The 20,101-nt window shown below is 39.0% G+C and overlaps 1 protein-coding gene across 8 annotated transcripts in view; it reads right to left on the reverse strand.

Annotated features, from left to right (window-relative positions):
- STXBP5L (syntaxin binding protein 5L) overlaps positions 1-20,101 on the reverse strand; it is a 190,806-nt gene that overhangs the window by 114,387 nt on the left and 56,318 nt on the right. For all 8 annotated transcript variants that reach the window (XM_057415878.1, XM_057415885.1, XM_057415883.1 and 5 more), the window contains 2 exons: positions 6,220-6,301; positions 4,055-4,155 (listed from right to left, as the gene is read on the reverse strand). In XM_057415878.1, coding sequence (XP_057271861.1) covers positions 4,055-4,155; positions 6,220-6,301 — 183 coding nt within the window. The remainder of the gene's footprint in view (positions 1-4,054; positions 4,156-6,219; positions 6,302-20,101) is intronic.

Genomic DNA, 20,101 nt, shown 5'->3' on the forward strand with positions numbered 1-20,101 from the left:
AGGAATGTCACCATAATGTTAACCTTCAAAAATACCAAAGTGATTCGTGTACATTCTTTCCAGAGGTTAAAAAATTTTACCTGTCCATTCCACTTGTATACGGAAAGGCAAATCATACATTATCAGTCATATGCTACTGTCAAGCATCTCTTTGAGTAACTGTTATCATTACAGCTCTTGGCACAGGGCTGAGCACTGAAACGCACTGCTTACATTTAAATTTTCTTTAAGGTTCTTAATGCATTGTATACCGTTCCAATTGCAGCAATAAAAATGAAAGATTGCAACCTTGTATTGTGATATCAGGCAAAACCATATAATTTGCTAAAAGGTCCAGGGACCTACACTGTAGAACAAAAATACGTTTGCCATTATGCCTCATCCTTCAGGATTCCTTCTATGCCTGATCCAAAGAGGCACTTTGTAAAGGAGAGACAAGTTAACAATACTTATGTTGCACCATCATTAGTTTAACAATAGGTCACAAGAAGAAAAAAAATATCTGGAGAGGTTGCAAAGTATGACTTCATGGCTACAAAAAAGCATTTCTTAGTGAATTATTATTCCTAAACCATTCAGGGGCTTAATATTGGATGCTACATGATAAGTGAAATATAACCACTGTGCTGCATTAAAGAGTCTTTACTCTGCACCAGTTTTTACCAAAACTTAAAGAACAAATATGGTTTGCAGTTTTGTGGAAAAAAAAAAAAAGGAGAAATATATATATATGTATACACTTGGCAAAATTTGACCCAAGTGGTTGAATAAACATACACAGCAACACTGCTAAGAGCAGGGTTTTAGTCCATCATCCTGCAATCTTAAATGTCAAGAAGCAGAAGCAAATTGCAATTTAAACAGTTCAACTGTATGAAGACTGGTGCAGTGAGTAATAGCCAAAGACTTAAGCAGCACTCATCCATCTAACAGAATCTAAAAGTTGTATGGTTCGTGCATCAAATATTTTAAACCCTCTGAATAAAATGATTCTACATGAAATCTGATTAACTTAGGTCAAATTAATCAAGAGTTTGGACTAATACAGTCTTTGACGGTCTAAACTGCACGGCCTTCTTCAACAGCTGCTTTCTGAAAACATGAACCAGTATTTTAAAACCTCTTCTCTGCCAACTAGCATTTCTCCCTGCTTAAGAAACATCAAAACCAACCCATTCATCGTGTCACAAACTTAAGACCAAAGACCATCTCTCCTCAGCATAAATCTTGCCTCCCCTTCATCTCCCCCTGCAAGAGGATTAAAATAAAATATTAACAGTTCCAACACCAAAGAAAACTTAAGTTTTGGAAGAACAAACCTTGGAATTTCTTGAAGAAAATTGATTTTTTAATCTTATCAGCCTCCCCAATTCCCATACGTCCATTTTGCCCCAAATTTCTTCTAGTTAAGGCAATCATTATTAGCCATTTCTCTGAGCATCACATAATTTATAACTTCTGTGCTCTAGCACAAAAATATATTCAGAAAAAAGAGGAAACTCTCTTTCAGACTTAGTTCTGTTAGGCATATATACAGAGAAATGTTCAAAATTAATGAGAGGGGGAATTAGGATTTTAGCCCTACTTTTTTGCTACTTGCCCAAAGGCTTATGTTGAGTTTTATATCCTGAATTTGTAATCAAGCTTAGAAAATTGAGTTAGATTGAAATTAATTGGTATGTATATTAAAAGCAAACATAATAAAAATCAAAAGTCTGAGCAGTGGGTGGATGGATGTGATCCTGCCCCTCTACTCGGCTCTCGTGAGACCCCACTTGCAGCACTGTGTGCAGTTCTGGTGTCCTCAACATAAAAAGGACACAGAGCTGTGGGAGCAAGTCTAGAGGAGGCCACGAGGATGATCAGGGGCTGGAGCGCCTGAGACAGGCTGAGAAAGTTGGGGCTGTTTAGCCTGGAGAAGAGAAGGCTGCATGGAGACCTCATAGCAGCTTCCAGTATCTGAAGGGGGCCTACAGGGATGCTGGAGAGGAACAATTCATCAGGAACTGTAGTGACAGGACAAGGGGTGATGGGTTCAAACTGAAACAGGGGAAGTTCAGGGTAGATATTAGGCAGAAGTTCTTTACTGTGAGGGTGGTGAGGCACTGGCACAGGATGCCCAAGGAAGTTGCAAAAGCTCCATCCCTGGTGGTGCTCAAGGCCAGGCTAGACGGAGCCTTGGGCGACACGATCTAGTGTGAGGTGTCCCTGCCCATGGCACGGGGTTGGAACTGGATGATCTTAAGCTCCTTTCTAACCCAAAGCATTCTATGATTCTATGAAAAATGAAAAGGTTTCATTCTGGAGCCAAGTGCCTGAATACAAAACCCCAGAAACTCAGGGCAGTGCTAGTCAATACTGAGAAAAACGGAGCTGCCTACAAAGTTATTTCTTTATGCTTTTGAAAACTCCTTTTTAATTTAAAACTGGACTTGCTGCCTTGATAATATTATATGGAGGTGTATCAGGGTATTTGCTAATATGCTAATAAAAGTTATTTAAGTGGCAGTGATTGTAACAGTTACTTAAAATATGCATGAAACAATATTTGTTTTTTTACTTACAACTTACTATGAGTTATATTTGCTTACACTGAGACTTTGATAAAAGGCCGTACAGCTAGCTATGCATTTGCTCCAAATAACTACGTCCTCATACCTGATTAAAAACCTCAGTCCAAAAATGTCATTACACTAAATTTGCCTTTATGCTCAGTTTCCAGTATTCCAAATAACTTGCTTCCAAATATTTTCCCCATTTTTTTTAGGCTGTCAGAAGCAAAAGAAGATTTAGACAAATGTGATGCCACAAACGTTGCTCTCAGCAATGCCTAAATGTGTGCGACTTTAATTTATCAAGAAATTCTGACAAAATTCTGACCAAGATACCACGCTAGTGTCTCTGAAGAGAAATAACAGGCAAACTGCTGAACAGACACTGCATTCTTATAAGTATTGATCCCTTAGGTTGTATAGCAAGTTGCTGTCTGGGAGAGCTAGACCAGGATGCACTGCAATAAATTCTACAAGTCAGATTTATCAATGACAAGCTGTGGATAATGTACCTGCACGGTAAGAATACCAAGATTAAAATATTTCAACGTGTGTAAAATGATAACTTACTGCTCAGAAGCAGCTAGCATATGGACATAGCATTTTAGTTTTTCATCTTCCCCCACACCGTCCCAAAACACTGCATATACTTTTGCAATAGGTTATATTAACTTGGAATCAGGATGTATATTTTCTAGATTATTATGTATCTATGTATTCAAACTTCAAAAAGGTCCATGCCAAAGATGAACTACAGAATAACTGTATTGCCCAAGGACTCTCAACTGCTGCACTTCTGCACTGAATCTTGCTCTGCTGACCTAATTCCTTAATAGAAACATAGAACTTTTTCGTATTATTAGTAGAAAGGTAGCATTCAAACTCCATAATATTGCACCAGGTTTTACTTGGGTAACCAAATACAGACTCAATTGCTCAGCTTCTGGTTGAATTTGAAAATCACAACCACTCATTTAACTTACTATCAGTAGGGATTTCTACAGTTAGGTACTGATAAAACAGAATTTAGAGAAGCAGTCTCTGACTCATTTGCCATTTGCCAGTTTCCCAAACCCACAATTTATTTCTGCCCAACTTCCACTATTTTACAACTTAAAACCCTTTCAAGGTAAAGAAAATAATTATTTCCCTAATACAGGCAGCTGAGGCACTCTGGCTAGAACTGAACAAGAAGTCAGCTGAAAGGATCACAGTGCTTGTGTTTGGTCATAAGGAAAACAAATACACTACTGTCATAGCAGTTAATGCAAAAAGAAGGTAAAATGAAAAACATTTTGATGAAAAGCAGACGAAATTTGTCTAGTTCTGAGAAGGGTGCAGGAAGAGAAAGTGAGGTTTTGTTCTATGGAAACAGGACTCTAACAATGGAAAACTAGATTACCCTTAGAAAGACAAACTAGTAAGTGTCTATTATCAGAAATTCAGAAAGTAAGCTTGGTTTTTGAAAAAAATAATACATTTATTTTGTCAGAGAGTCTTACCTTTCCCTGTTAAATTTCAGAGAATGTAGGATAGCTGGTCGCTTCTGTCGGAGATTCCACAAATGAAGTGCATCATCTGCACTTGCACTGACCAAAGCACCCTAGAGCAGACACAAAATACAGCACAACATATTACTTTTCTGCAGATCCTGCCTTATTTTTCAGTGATCCTGACTGGTAATGATCTACCCATAGAAAATGATATAGTTTATGGAAAATGTTTGTTTTCTTCTAGAAAAAAAAATACATATTCTACTGTAAATAACAGTCAATTCGAATTGATCTGGTAAGTGTAAATGTTTTAAATGAGTTCCAGTTCAGCCAAAGTTAAATCAAAACTCCATCAATTTAAAGCTTTATAGTAAGGTTACATGTGAAGGTACATGGGAACTTTCATGTATTTCCACATAAGCATAGAGATAACAAAATGGAGAACAGACAACATTTACTTTAAAAGGTGAGTGTGAAGGGTATCTAAAGGATAAAGGGGTTAGTGCACACACTGTCACACAAGTGATGGTGCCAAGCACAGTTCAGCAACCCTATCAAGACAACATGAAACTCAGAAGTGGAACTGTGAAAAGAAAATGCAGGCAAGAACACAGGGTCAGGTAGCAGAGGGAGAAGACCTAGGAAAAAGTAAGAGATGTAGACAAAAGGAGAGTCTTTATCACAGATAAGAAATACTCTGAAGACTGGTTCTGCTTCTGGTGCCCCCAAAATGGGCATCTTCCAAAGTCCAGACCTCTACCTGCCTGGGCAGCTTGATGTGAAGTTACTCTATCTCCTTTCTACTATCTTTCTTCTCACCATGGAACAGTGACACTATGTGAAAATGGACTGCAGAGGCAGCTCCCTACAGCTGCTGCAGTGATTTATTACATTTACACCTCAGATCAGTTCTAATACAAAAGATCCGTCCCTGTGTATTATTATGGCAGAGAGGAACTAGATATTGCCCAAACAGAAGGCAATGCTGTATTCTGAGGAAGGGTGAGGATGTAACTGAAAAAAAAATCAGTTCATACCAACTATGACTGACCCATAAACTTCTCTTTCTGCATCTTGAATTTCCTTCCTAATCCTAGCAACTTTTCAATGTTGACATTTGCAGGTGACACTTCTCTAATTCAGTATAATCCATGCTTTAATTCTCATCTCCAGTTTGGACCAGTGTCAGAGAGAATCTCCACCACAGAAATCAAACTGATCTTATGTATTAGGGGTTCTAGGGATCACCTAATAAAAAGAAAGAACAATGATGCAAAGCTTGGCCTCCCCGTTTTCATCTCTGCCTTCCTCTAAAGAATTCCACTGGACTGTTTCTGAAGTTTCAGTCCCACCTCCTCAGTTTCTGTGGTTCAGGCAGTTTCTCCAAACAAAGGTATAAAAAAAAATAATTTCTCAGGTTTAAAAAACTGCAAAACTAGAACTGTTTTACTGAGAAGCTCTAAGATGTCCATGCTTAGAAAGAGGACTTGAAACTATCAAAATTTTTCCCTTATTTCATGGGAGAAAAATGAATTAAAACTGAACTACGACTAGCTTATCATTTGGACAAGCTAAGAGGTTCTAGGAAAAAAACCAAAACCGGTCTATATGCTCCAGAAAGTCCCTTGACTGTTACCATCTCTAGAGATCTTCTGCACAGAGCATGCTATAATCTGTCACTGTTTCTTCATGTTGTCTAAACTTGATTTTGACAAACCACTTGCAAAAACTAAGCATGCTGGCTTGATTGATGACCCCTTCAATTGCTTTTCCTTGTTTCAAGTAGTAGCATATTCCCAAATATTGAATTTTCAACCAATAACCATCAATATATTTCCACAGAAAGATTTATCCCATTTATTAATTTCTATTCGAATCAGGACTGTGCAGCACATTTAGTAATTTAATGGATTTTACATCTACATGAACACATTCATATATTAACTGCCTTTTGTTCAGTACTTCATACTGATGTATACGAAGGCAATACTTTCCCTGCATGCAGTCCCATAAATAATCTTCTAAAAGGCTGTATGGTGAATCTCCTCTGGAGGTATGCCACTTATTTGTTGGCACAATTTGTCAATGTGAAAGTTATATCACTCAATTACAAGACATGAATTGACTTATTGAACTAAATTCATACTGAAGAATCTGAGTAAGTATGTCCTTACCTCATTGATTAAGAACTGGAGCTGCAGAACTGCAGCACCACTTTCATGCTGGCAGTAGCAATCAACACCAGGCCTGCCCAATCTGTTGGCATCACAGTCAAGGACTCTAAGATTCCTGTTATCACCAGGAGTAAGAGGGGGAAAAAAAGAACTACCAATTAAATTCTAATTAACCTCTAATTAACCTCAATTCTTCTTGCTTTCTGTAAAACAAAAGGAGTCATGCTGACTTGCCACTGTTCTAATGAAAGCACCAACACCAGCAGGCTGAAACACATGCAACTGTGACTGATCTCTTCTTCCCTGTTTTTTTTTTTTGCCTGTGAAAAAAGATATATGAATTAACACAAAAATTCAGCAGGATACATCTTAAATATCTTTTTACATATTACTGATTCATATACACATAAATATATCAGATTTTTGTTCTTATCAAGACATTATAAAATTAACAATAACAGATCTGTAGCAGGCTTTCTTTTTTAAATCTGAGAGAATGCTTTATGAGTGCATCGTTTCACACTTAAAGCTCACGTTACTATTGCTCTGCCTCATCAACAGAAGTACAATGCAGTGAAACGGAGTTACCAAAGTCTAGCTATGAACTACATTACCTAATCCAATCCACAGTTTGAGTCAAACCACTTATACTGCTTCTGGCAACCTAACTAGTTCACCTGGAATTAACGCAGACACACTGCTTTGCAGCAGTATCTTCTTGTCCAGATGTATCATGAATGTAGCTTTCCCTCTGTTCTCTTTGGGTCTTTTTCTCTGCATGCTGAATTGCTGTCTCCCTAACTCAAATCGGCCCTTTCCCACCTGGGTCAGAGACTTTAACAAGAAAATGCTGTTGCAGGAAATTATCAAAGATAAAAAGTAAAACAAGAGAGGCATATGAAACACGTTATTAACAAACATGTTGTAGGTGAAAAATCTTATGCATTCAAACATCAAGATTATGATTAGAAACAAGATTTTCCAGCATAAAGCCCTATCTACTTGTTATATTTAATCATGGAATCATAGAATTACTTAGGTTAGAAAAGAGATTTAAGATCATTGCATTGACCCATAAACCACCACTAAACCATGGTTCCCTAGGTGCCACATCTGCACATCTTTTAAATACCTCCAGGGACAGTGACTCCACCGCTGCCTGTTCCAATGCCCGAGCACCCTCTGAGTGACAAAATTGTTCCTAAGCTCCCAGCGCAGCCTGAGGCCATTTCTTCTTGTCCTGTCACTTGCTCCCTGGGAGAAGAGACCAACCCCACCTCACTACAACCTCCTGTCAGGCAGTTGCAGGGAACGATAAGGTGTCCCCCCCTCTCCCCAAGCCTTCTCTTCTCCAGACTTAACCCCCCAGGTCCCTCAACCATTCCCCATCACACTTGTGTTCCAGGCCCTGCACCAGCTCCATTGGCCTTCTCTGGACCCACTCCAGCACCTCCATGTCTCTCTTGCAGGGAGGGACCCAGAACTGAACACAGCATATTGTAAATTCCTGAACACAAAAGTGCCAACTGAGCACCTATACTGCAGGCAAATGTCAGAAACTTTACTCCCCCTTTCACAGGTAAAGATACTTGCAGTAAACTATTCTAAAATTGGCCTCAGGGAAGTAGAGTCCATAGCTTAGCAAATGTGAGGGTGAAAACTTTAAAGTATTAAGCAATTGCTTTTCCAGTTGCTAAACAAGCAGTTTTAAGAGAGACCACTGACCTTAACAGACCTGAGCTCTACTCCTGATGTTGTCAACTCTCTACTGGATAACCTCAGGGTGAAAAAAAAAGTACCTTTTCTTCCCTGTGCTTTCATTTCCCTATTTGTAAGGTGGAGATAGTATTTTACATAAGAATACAATATTTCCTTTGAGAGTGATCTCAGTGCACTGGTATTTCCAGATGAAAAGCTGTGTATAAAACTTCATAACTACATTATAGGACTGAAAGGTGGAAAAATACTGGAAGTAACTCTATTTGCAACTTGTTCCCAAAATGTGGTCCCGAATACAACCATAACCAATGAAATAATAAAAACCTGTGCATCATTTAAACAACCTGTTTAAAATGGACAATAAAGACAGATGTCAAGGATACTTTTTAAGGGTTGATTGTAATTCTCTGGCCCATTCTGAATGAGTTCTCTGTGGCACTCCTTCTTTTATATCGTTCCCCACTACTTGTAAAGTGAGAGGAAGAAAGACTGGCACTAAACCCAACAGGGATTTCAAACTGAGTGGAAGTTTTAAGAGGTAAGTGCTTTCCCTTTAACTTAAGCTTTATATTCAGTATAAATACATGGTATTAGCTAATGACTGTTCTTAATGAAAATTACACTAGTATTGCCCTGATTAAGCTGCTGTCGCCCTTCAGCATAAGTATCATGCTAAATCAGTTTTCTAGGAAAAATCCTAACAGAGTAGATGATTTCATTCAGTGTATCACAAAGAAAGCACTCTCCAGTAATTCACATTTATTTGCATAAGTGTTCAGACTGAAATACTTCACGAATTACTAGAATAAGAGAGAAATTGTGCTGTCTGAGTCAGTCTGGCCAGTTGCCCTAAAGTAAGGACTGGTGCTTAAATAGCAGCTTTCTTACTGACTGATGTTGGTTTTCAAACATTCTGGGAGCTGCAGTGAGGTCCTTTCAGCAGAAGTAGCTGGAGAGATACGATGGCTTGGTACATGCTCTTGCACTTTAGTCCATCTTCTGAAATTCTGTGCTTTGCTGCCAAGCACGGAGGACTGCAACCTTACCTCATTAAATCTTTTCATACCAGCGAACTCTACCAGGACACAGAGCAGAAGTAGCTACAGTACAGGCTTCTGACTGAATTTATTCTTTCACTTTTGCTTTTTTTGTTAAATAATGATGCTGCTATCAGGGAGAGCGGAATATCTCTGAGGATATTAAAAAGGGGGACTAACACAGAAGCACCTGAATACCTTGAAGTAGACATCATGGGTTTCAAGGATAAAAACCAGTCACCATCTTCTCTCTCATCAGTATGTTGGATCTCTCAGAGGCTTTCACAGACATGCCAGATTATCCTAACTTATATATAAGAGGGAAAAAGATGAATACTAAGTCTGGATATCTGTGGGGATCTAGAGTGAAACAAGTAAAATCAAAATTACGTGCATCAAGCAGTAAAATTGTGACAGCAGTAACAATCAAATGGAAAAATGTTAGTCCTGAAAATATGTTTAATCCTGGTTTTAATATCTATGTATGTGAAATAGGGTATTTTGCTCTGTATGCACTTGTATGCAACAGAGTATTTCAACATCCTGTTATTCAAAAACTTATCATTATTTTATGGGGAAAAAAACTTGAATTCAGCTTCCCAGATGAAGACTTCTATGATAGCATAATAAATTATTAATAAAGACTTCACAGTCTCATGTCTTGGGCCATTCCATCGCAAATTAAAAATAATTTCCACTTCCAAACATTACAACCCAATTCAGATCTTTCCTGCAAATCCTTTTGGTCACTTGTATAAAGATCAGTTAGCATGTATCTGATACTCCCATGTCATATCCATACTCATCTTGTATGCCTGATGTCAAAGCACATGCATATATGGGTATGTTTTACTGGAAACCAAAGTTACCAGTGAATGATTGCATACATAGGAGAGGTATCAATGGGCAAAGGTTCTCATAAGCCTGATCTATGATCAAACTTTCCACAGCATGCCACAGCTTCCATGACTCATTTTTACTACATGATACATACAGATCTGATGTCTGTCCTTCTTCTCAGTGGTTAGTACTAACGGCATTTGAAGACTTGAAAGTCTTGTGCGTTAGCTGAGAACCAAAAGTGCAGATGTGTTAGAACTGATTGGAGTTGAGACCAGTGTTACCTGCAGTAGGTATTTAAATTCTTCGGACCAGAAGGGGCAGAGGTAAGACATATTTTTCTGCATTAAGATGGGCGATTCTTTATTAGTGTCAGTTTAAATCTTTCTGCAGTAACAAGAACTGCAGTCTGATTTGCTCCTCCTTGCAAGACAGAGGAACTGAAGCAATGGTACCATAAAGGACCTCCTGCCAAAGCATGCCAAGCAGCTAACAAACATCCCCTGTTGAATAAAAACTGTTAAATTATATATGGCATCTTTTTCAAAACCAAAATTCTCCCATAGAAGAAAATTACACCAAGCTATGTATTTTTCAACCACTTCTTCTATGACTAAAACCAATCTATGTACAGCAGTGAGCACTAAATTAAGGGGTTATAATTATTATGCAGAAACAAGGTTCTCACATCCACTGCTTTATTAAAAGACACACTTAAATCAGGCAATCCCTATTTATAGCCTCTCCTTTAAAACATTTGGGAATTGTGGGGTGCTGCTTGAAGAAGTCCTGTCATCTGATCTGCACTGACTGGTACATGTTTGAGTAGGAATATGCAGCACCCTAAAAGCAGATGCTTGTGGGCTGGTGTTACTCCATTACATAAACCAACTGTAAAATTGATTTAGTGTGCAACTGGAATATAGAACAGCTTCTTCTTGCAGAAGACCTATGCCACTGCGTGATTGAAAACCCACCAATTATTTAGCCAAATAATTAACAGAACGGTTGAAGAATTCAAACATACCACTAACCAACTAAACCAGCCACAGGTTAGTCAGCTGTATCTGTGTCACAGGATGGATTTTGTTCAAAACATAACCATTATGAGAACACCACCATTACGAAAATATCACCTTTATCAACTAGATTTGTAGTTCTGAACATAGCTACTTTCAGTTCCTGGAATATAGTTTTACAGGTCCTTCGTGGGATTTCTGTAAGTCTCACATACATTTATTTTCTGTCTAATAAGGAAAGAGTATATTTTGGTACAAATAAATGGCACAGCCCTAGGTTTTGTACCTCAAATGGTCTTCAAAAGGATTTTTTTTCTCTCTTTTCATAAGATATTCTATCCTCGTGATTTCCGAAGCATATTGCTCCAGCGTTCACTTCTCCTCACTATTAAGAATGTCATGCTATATGTAGAATCAATACATTTAGCTTCAGTTTCAAGCCTTTGGATCTCATTATGCCTTTATGTGCTAAATTAAACAACTTCCTCCCAGCAGAAATTTCCTGCTTTGAAACTGTGATCAAGCTGTATCATATCCATCTTCTGCATAAATAAAACCAAAATACCCTGAGCTCCTTTATTTTCATGTCACAGCAATTTTGTTAGCTCTTGAATGGCTCTCATGGGGTTTTTTAATACAGATTTTAGAATATGCTCTCAACTTCCAGTATGAAAAGAGCTACACATCATTTGGAAATGGTTTCTTTAAGACAGTGTAAAAATGCACATGGCATTTTATTATTTGTTAAATTCAATATAGGTCTCCGTTCCTTTTCCAAAAATAAGCACCCCCTTACAAAGCTTCATTTTGTTAAATACATGTAAGCTGAGCTCACTGAATTCCTTAAAAAGAACATGCAACTTAATCCTAGCTTTATGGCCTTCTATTTGCTGTGCATTCACTGGACACTGCTTCATTAAACAGCTCTTAGTGGGTCTTGTTTAAAATATAAAGGACTCAGTTTTACAATGAGCTTCACTTTTACTTGAGCAGTCATCTGATAATAAAGATCTCTTCTTTTTTTCCCCTTCACTAAGGAAAGATGGAATCTCTCAGGATGCTCAGCGTGATGTATTTTATACATACAGACCTTTTTGGCACCAGTAAGAGTGAGCTTTTGGTCTACAATAACCTTTGCCTTGTTTATTTCTCTTGACATAAATTTCTCTGTTCGTGCATACAAATTATGTAAGAATTCATCTCAGGAACAGCTAAATATCCATTATGATATATATAGGCAGAAAAAATTGCTTTTGGCAACTTTGATTTCTTCCAGGTTAAAGCCCTCATGGGTAGCTGGCATTTAATGGCAAGTCTATATATATAGACTACAGTTGGACAGCTGAATGAATGCTGTGAAAAATATGACCATTTATTCAAGTAACATGCAAATTCACATCAACACTATTCACATTTTTTTTTATTCTTATGAATTTAGAAGCTATTTTAATTCCCAAAATATCTGCAGATACCACAAGAATTACCAGCACTTATAGGGCTACATATTTTCATCTCTTTGTGAGACCGCCTTTCAGATCTTTGTCATTTTGGGAATCATCTGTTCTGGAAACAGAACATGAATACAATCACCATGTGACTGAACTCAATCAACCCTAAACCTGAAATAGCAAATTGTGAAAAGCAGATACTCAGAGGTAACGACTCTCGCACTGTTTCGCAAATAACACATAGATAAATAAGTTCATACCCCATTTGAGGAGTATCACTAATTTTCGATTTCCATTTGTATATGCATATATACATACATCTATAGTCATTAACAGAAACCATCCAGCTCTAAAGTCACCTCCAAAAAAGGAGCCATTTAGTTACCAGTCTGTAAAAGCTCCACATTGCCAGGCCTGAAAGATCTATATTTTGAGGCTGTTATTTCTTGCAGTAGTAACAAACAACTGTAAGAGCTTGCACTTACAGTGGGCGTCCTCTACTTTTTTGCATGTAGACATAAACCTCAGCAATCTCCCTGACACATACAGATACAAACAAGAAAGGCAATAGCAAGTGAAAACTGAAATCTGTAGAAGTGAGGGAAGAGCTTACTGACTGTACTCACAGGGGCTGTTGTTTCAAAGAAGTTTACAAATGCTGACACAAGTTTAGCCAAAGGCATGACAAATAAGGGAATAGAAGCAAAAGCCTGTCAATTAAGCTTGTTTACAAACACATCTGGTAAAAAACCACAGACAGGATAAGCTGGGATAGAATAGTACTCTTGTCCTAATGCACACTGGAGGTGACAGAAAACTAAACTGGGCCACAAAATGAGGGCTGTGTATTTTGGAACATCCAAAAGCCAGAAAGTCACTTTAACATAACCAAAAGTCTGCACAACAACATATAGAGATATAGATCTAAAAACTGGTAACAACTGCATTTATTCAATTTATTGCTTTTTAAGAGGACTATGCAAATGATACCGTATGCTGGCCATTTATATGCACTGGGCATAGACAGTAGACTAAAATACTCTCCCTTACAAAAGAAACCAAGCAGGTAGCTTTAACTCAGCCTTCAGATATTAATATTTAACACAGTATTTGCTCCATGTGTATCTGAACACCCAGAACACACATAACAGATGCAGGTTACCACATGTGCGGTCACTGACAAATGCAACCATCCACAATGCTTTCATACTAAACCCCAGCGCATGTAAAAGTTAACGTGTGTTAGTATTCACGTTACGCCTGCTTGTCCGCTCAGGCACTGAACTTGTTGATAACGTGTTTAGAGAAGGTCACTGAATTTTTAGCCATTTGTAACAGTGATCACAAGGTGCTGCTTTTCCTCATAGCTCCCAGTAATGAAGAATGACTGGTGAGAAAAGAAGATAAAATGTAAAGTGATCACTTTGTAAGTCTTTCAAAAAAAAGGTCAAAAGATCTGTCAAACTCCTTGTTTCTAAAAAGACATTTTTCCAAACATTAATTCTTCCTGTAGCTGCTATGGAAAAGTTATACTACTAAAAAATACATTAAACCTTCAGCCATGTCATGACAGAGTTTGAAAATACACACTAGACTTTCTCTTTTAAACAAAGACAGCAATTAGCCATTACTGGAAATCTTTAAAACAAGGCTGCATTTGTTCCCAAATTTTACTTCAACCACTGGACTAAGAATTAGGTAATGAAGGTCCTAAGGCAAACACTGTAGCCCGCAGGAGATGAGAATAGATGGTTAAATAGTGTTCCCTCTTATCTGAAACTGTTTTACAATCTGTTTTGGCTAATACAGAGTGAAAACTTCTTTTTCAGGGGTGTTAGAATAATAAACAGTTGCTCTGCTTACTTCTTATTAATTCTTCATGCTAGGTACTTCACAGCAATGAGTCCCCCACAACTACAGTTCTGTGTTTCATGTGCAATTATGGAGGTCTAGGATGAGCTCTGCTCTGTGCACTGTCTTACTCCCAATCTGGTCAAAGCAGAAGCAATGAGGCGCACAGATACTTTTTTCAAAGTTAAATTCACAATTACACGTACTACGTAATAAATCATAGAATCATAGATTCATAGAATAGTTAGCATAGGAAAAGACCTTAAGATCATCCAGTTTCAACCCCCTACCATGGGCAGGGATGCCTCACACTAGATCATGTCACCCAAGGCTCTGTCCAACCCGGCCTTGAACACCACCAGGGATGGAGCATTCACAACTTTCCTGGGCAACCTGTACCAGCACCTCACCATCCTCACAGGAAAAGAACTTCTTCTTTATATCTAACCTGAACTTTCCCTGTTTCAATTTGAACCCATCACCTCTTGTCCTGTCATTACAGGATGAAGAGTCAGTCCCTCTCCAGGATCCTTGTAGGCCCCCTTCATATACAAGCAAACAAAAAAAACCCAGATTTTAAGAAATCTAGTCCCTGAAAGTGTCCAAACCACCAGCCATGAAGACAGTTATCAGTTATGCAAGTGAAGCAATTGTCCAATAATAGATCATTAGCAGAACTTGCATTCTGATCCACGTATCTACTGTAAGAACTCAACTTCACATATTATCATTCTGTTAAATTTTCTGATTATGCTGGAATAAGCAGCAGGGTATACTGTGCGGATATAACCCTGAGGCACTGAAGTCAAAGTGGACTATTCGATGATGCCCAGTGAGAATACATTTTCAGTCTTACCCAGTAGTATGCCAGAAAATTTCCATGTATAACAACACATGACACTTGTGTTTAACTGAGAGATCTGAGTATAATTATGTATAACCTTAGAGAGATATATTATGCAAGGGCACTTTACTCAGAAAAAAATGCACTAACACACGGGTACTAATGCACTGAGACAGACAGTACCTGATCGTGGCTCAGGCTTTGCAAGAGGTAAGTGTTTTAGAGGTTCATTCCCTTGACTGTCTGAACATTTCCACGGTTTCAAGGAATGCGCCCTATAACATCAATATGCCAAAAAAAATTACTTACTTTAAAAGCCTTTCATTCAGACATTTCAGTGTTTACCCAACTACAAGACGATGCAGATGCTGAGCTCATTCACCACGGTCTTCTTAGGCAGAGCAGCGCTGCCTGAAATATTAAATAATTTTATTAATTAACAGGAAGCTGCTTGTAGCTTCTCAGTTTATGAGCAATTCCTCACATTCATCACCTGCATCAGCTCTATTATCATCTCTTTAGTATTGGATGATTCCAGGTTGTCTCTTGTACAACACAGAAATCACTTCACATTCAAAACCTTATTAAGAGGAGGTTCAATATGTTAAATTAGGCAGTAATTTTGTTTCTGCCCCAGAAAAACAGATGAAAGACATTTCTATGCATTCCAGTTACACCCTATTAATACTCAGCACTTTTGCCAACCAATATACTTATTTTTACACTTAATAAGGAAAAATAAAAACATAGAATTTCATTTATTAAACAAGAATTGACAGGTAAAACATGGGAACTCACGTGCTATCAACAGGAGTCAAAACCAGCAATGAAGCTATTCAACAGTCAGTTTGTCTTCTGTTACTGTAAAACTCATGGGTTTCCAAGAAAAGTTTTCAGTAACAGATTACATGGAAGAGGCATTGTTTTTTTCCTAGTGCAAGACAAAGGTTAAATGTTACCTACATTTCATCACTCATAGAATCCTCCTGAGTCACATACTTATTGTATCAGATTTTGAAACAAAGTACACTATAGACCATAGTTCATCAGCCCTTCCATCCAATTTGTATGAAACAGGTAACCAGCAGCTGGTTATCATGTATTTCAGGAAGCCCTTTTGGGGCAAATGAGTATGAACTATGACTTTGCCGCTTTAAACAGATACTTGTAGATTATTTTATGCAAACTACGCTCATGTTTGTTAGGAGCTGTGTTAAGCATTTATGTTTTATTTGAATTAAAATTTATAATCATATTAGTTAACATGGGTTAAAACATGAGTAAAGGTTTGAAAGCCTAGTTGGTGAATACTAAGTAATGTTCAAAGAGCATTTTCAGTTTAAGAAAAGACTGACTACTCCTGGGAATAAAACAGGATGTAGCAGAAATCTCTAAGGATCCCAGTTTTTCCATGCCAGTTACTGAAGCCTGCATGTTTCAGTGAAGCAGGATGCTGTTTCAGAACTTACTATACTAATACAGTATTATCACAGAATAACCCAATTCTAGACCCTGTTGGACAAGAATCAAAAGGGATCAAAACTACTTTTAGACTTCCTTAGCAATCCAAATCAAAAAGACAGAGCTCTGCCTCCCTCCAAGGGATTATTCTTTGCAGAATTAGAGAGAACTGAAATACTGCCATAGTTGAAGTACAGTTCTCCTGCTGAGGCTCTGTCAGGTGCTACTGGGCAAGGTGGTGCTACTAGGGGCAGTGACTACCAATAATCCAAATCCCTCACTACAGAATGAAGAGAGGCAGCAGAGACTGTTGAGGCTGGATGGCTATCAATCCAGCCCTGCTTTACCACTGCTATAATCTTTGGCAAGAACTACAGGTTTTGTAGAAGATCTGCAGGAATATCTTCTTCAGGAAGTAGATCTGCAGTAACAGATCAATAGGAAACACCATCAGGGCCCTCATTTCTACTCAAGCTGAAGAGAAAAATACCTTAAGCCTATCTAATTTGTGCTTCTGCAGTGTGATGTGAGGGAGGAATCCTACAGGGGAACTAACTGTGCAGAGGAAGCAAGACATGGTGTCCATACTGCCTGCTGAAGAATTCTCCATATCAATTTTATTAAGCTTCGTTTCTCCAGGGGAGACAGCTTTCACAACCTAAACAGAATCCTAAGAGCAATCTATCATACATATAGCATGAGCAAAAGAGAAGAGAAACCTGGAGAAACAGGGAGAAATCCAGTTTGACAGTGTACACACACATCCATTGTGTGAGCTTCTCCTCACATAGATTTTCACAAGTTGGAGACACTACTCGCATAGCCATATAGAAGTTTTAGTATTGTCCTGGGTTCAGCAGTAGCAGTCATGTTTCTCCTCCTTGGTAGCTGGTGCAGTGCAGTGTTTTGACTTTCGGCTCGGGAACAGAGCTGATAGAGATGTTTTGGTTTGGCCAAGGACTTTGTGAGCCTCATGCTCTGCCAGGGAGGAGGGGAAGCTGGGAGGAAGCAGAGACAGGACACCTGACCCAAACTGACCAAAGAGCTATTCCATACCACAGCACGTCATGCCCAGGATGTAACTGGGAGTTAGCCGGAAGGGCTGGGAGACTGCAGGGTTGGAGGAGGTATCGGTTGGAGCTTGGTCGGGCTTGGGGGGCGGCAAGTTATCGGTCGGCTGGTGCTGAGGTGTTGTATTCTCTTCCCTTGTTATTTCCTTTATCATTATTATCATTGGTGGTAGCAGTAGTGATTTGTGTTATATCTTAGTTACTAAACTGCTCTTATCTCAACCCGTGGGAGTTGCATTCTTTTCGATTCTCCTCTCCGTCCCTCCGGGAGCAGGGGGAGGGCAAGAAAAGGGGGGGAAGTGAGTGAACGAATACCTGACTGGGTTTAAACCACGACAAGTATATAAACTGTAGGGAGGATGAGGAAGGGTGACCACTGCCTAGTTAAAGCCTTTTATTCTCACTAATGTGAAAGTCAAATCAGAAATCTTTGGGAGGTTAAACATGGAGACGTACTGTTAGCTTCCATTTTGTTAAACCCTAACAAACAGCACTGAACATTCAGTGACACAGAATATGTATCTATCCTGTTCTACCCCACAAACAATAATCACAAAAGTCACATTTCTTTAATCCTATATTGTCTACAAGACTTGAACAGCAGATTAAAATATAAAGAGTACCTCTGCACAGACCCATCTTCTGCCCTCTACGTTCCTGATTTGCTAATGCAAATTTACTAAGGGAAAAATAAAACAAACCCTTTAATTTTTCCTAGCATTGTTGTTTCACATTCAGCATAAGAACTAGCATCTAGATTCATTTTAAGGTAGATACAAGAATTTAAATACATAAGGTTCATAGGGAGCAAAGTCTAGGGGAAGAAAGATACTTATCTCCATTTCATTTCAATGCACATAACCCAATTGCTCAGGATGTCTGTCTAGGAAAACACGGGGGTGATTTTGAATTTGGAAACTGGACTGCCTGCTTTCAGTTGTCACCTCCTGCCCTGTGACATAACTTCCCGAAGGGAGTAGGAGATTTCCAATACTTAAAACTCGAGAGTCTATCAACTACACCTGGGTTGGAGCAATCCTAGGCACAGCTACAAGTTGGGCAAAGAAGAGATCCAGAGCAGCCCTGTGGAGAAGCACTTGGGGGTGTCGGTCAATGAGAAAATGAACATGAGCCGGCTTCAGTGTGTGCTTGCAGCCCAGAAAGGCAACCATATCCTGGGCTGCATCAAAAGGAGCGTGACCAGCAGGTCGAAGGAGGTGATCCTGCCCCTCTACTCTGCTCTCGTGAGACCTCCCTTGGAGCATTGTGTGCAGTTCTGGTGTCCTCAACATCAAAAGGACATGGAACTGTTGGAACAAGTCCAGAGGAGGCCACGAGGATGATCAGGGGACTGGAGCACCTCCTGTATGAAGACAGGCTGAGAAAGTTGGGGCTGTTCAGCCTGGAGAAGAGAAGGCTGCGTGGAGACCTCATAGCAGCTTCCAGTGTCTGAAGGGGGGCTATAGGGATGCTGGGGAGGGACTCTTCATTAGGGACTGTAGTGACAGGACAAGGGGTAACGGGTTCAAACTTAATCAGAGGAAGTTTAGATTGGATATAAAGAAGAAGTTCTTTCCTGTAAGGGTGGTGAGGCACTGGAATGGGTTGCCCAGGGAGGTTGTGAATGCTCCATCCCTGGCGGTGTTCAAGGCCGGGTTGTACAGAGCCTTGGGTGAGATGGTTTAGTGTGAGGTGTCCCTGCCCATGGCAGAGGGGTTGGAACTAGATGATCTTAAGGTCCTTTCCAACCCTAACCATTGTATGATTCTAACTTTCTAAGTGAATATTATTAGAGAAGCTGCTGTAAAACCACATTAGACTTCCTAAATTAGCTCCAAAAACTTAATCAGACTGGGAGAGACAAGCACACACACAGACACACTCGGCTGGAGAGAAACATCTAAAAGATGGGGGAAATATGAAGATACCAAGGAAAAGAAGGATATAGCTGATTAGTGCTTGCAAGAGGCAGAAGAATGAGATTATTCCTGCCAGGGAGTCACTCACAGCATAGGGCAATGCAAACTATCACACAAAAAATTAAGAATTAAGGAATGGCAGTGGAGCAGAAAGTTTACTTCCTGATGAAAAAAACCCCAAACCTAACCCAAACAAAAAAAAACTACCTTAAACAAAAATACACAAGCACACACACACACCCCTGTTCTCTTCAGTGCACACTTCTCATGTTGTGATTTTTATGCTTTGGAAGGACTCTGAAACTTCAAAGAGTAGGTAAACAGATTCAGAGTTTAGGTTTGCACAAGGAAATAACAGTATCTGCATAGATAAAGAAGAAGCCATACAAGAAGGTCTTCTGAGAATACTGATGTGTTAGAACAAGCATTGACAAGACATACTCACAGCTATTGACAATGCTTGAGGCTCTCTTGTCCAAATTTGCTGATGGATCTCTGTTAAAGATGAGATATTCTCACATTCTAATATGTGATAAAAATGTAAGGCCATGGTTTGGATCAAGTTACATATTTTACATCACAGCACTGATTTGTAGTGTGAAAAACTGAACTGACCAGTAAGGAAATGGAAAGAGGAGAACTGACGCTGAAAGGGATGATGTCAAACTGGCCAC

The sequence above is a fragment of the Pezoporus wallicus genome, unplaced genomic scaffold (assembly GCF_028554395.1).
Source record: "Pezoporus wallicus isolate ANWC-B61680 ecotype Strahan unplaced genomic scaffold, APGP_CSIRO_Pwel_v1 contig_6814, whole genome shotgun sequence".
Classification (NCBI taxonomy): Eukaryota; Metazoa; Chordata; class Aves; order Psittaciformes; family Psittacidae; genus Pezoporus; species Pezoporus wallicus.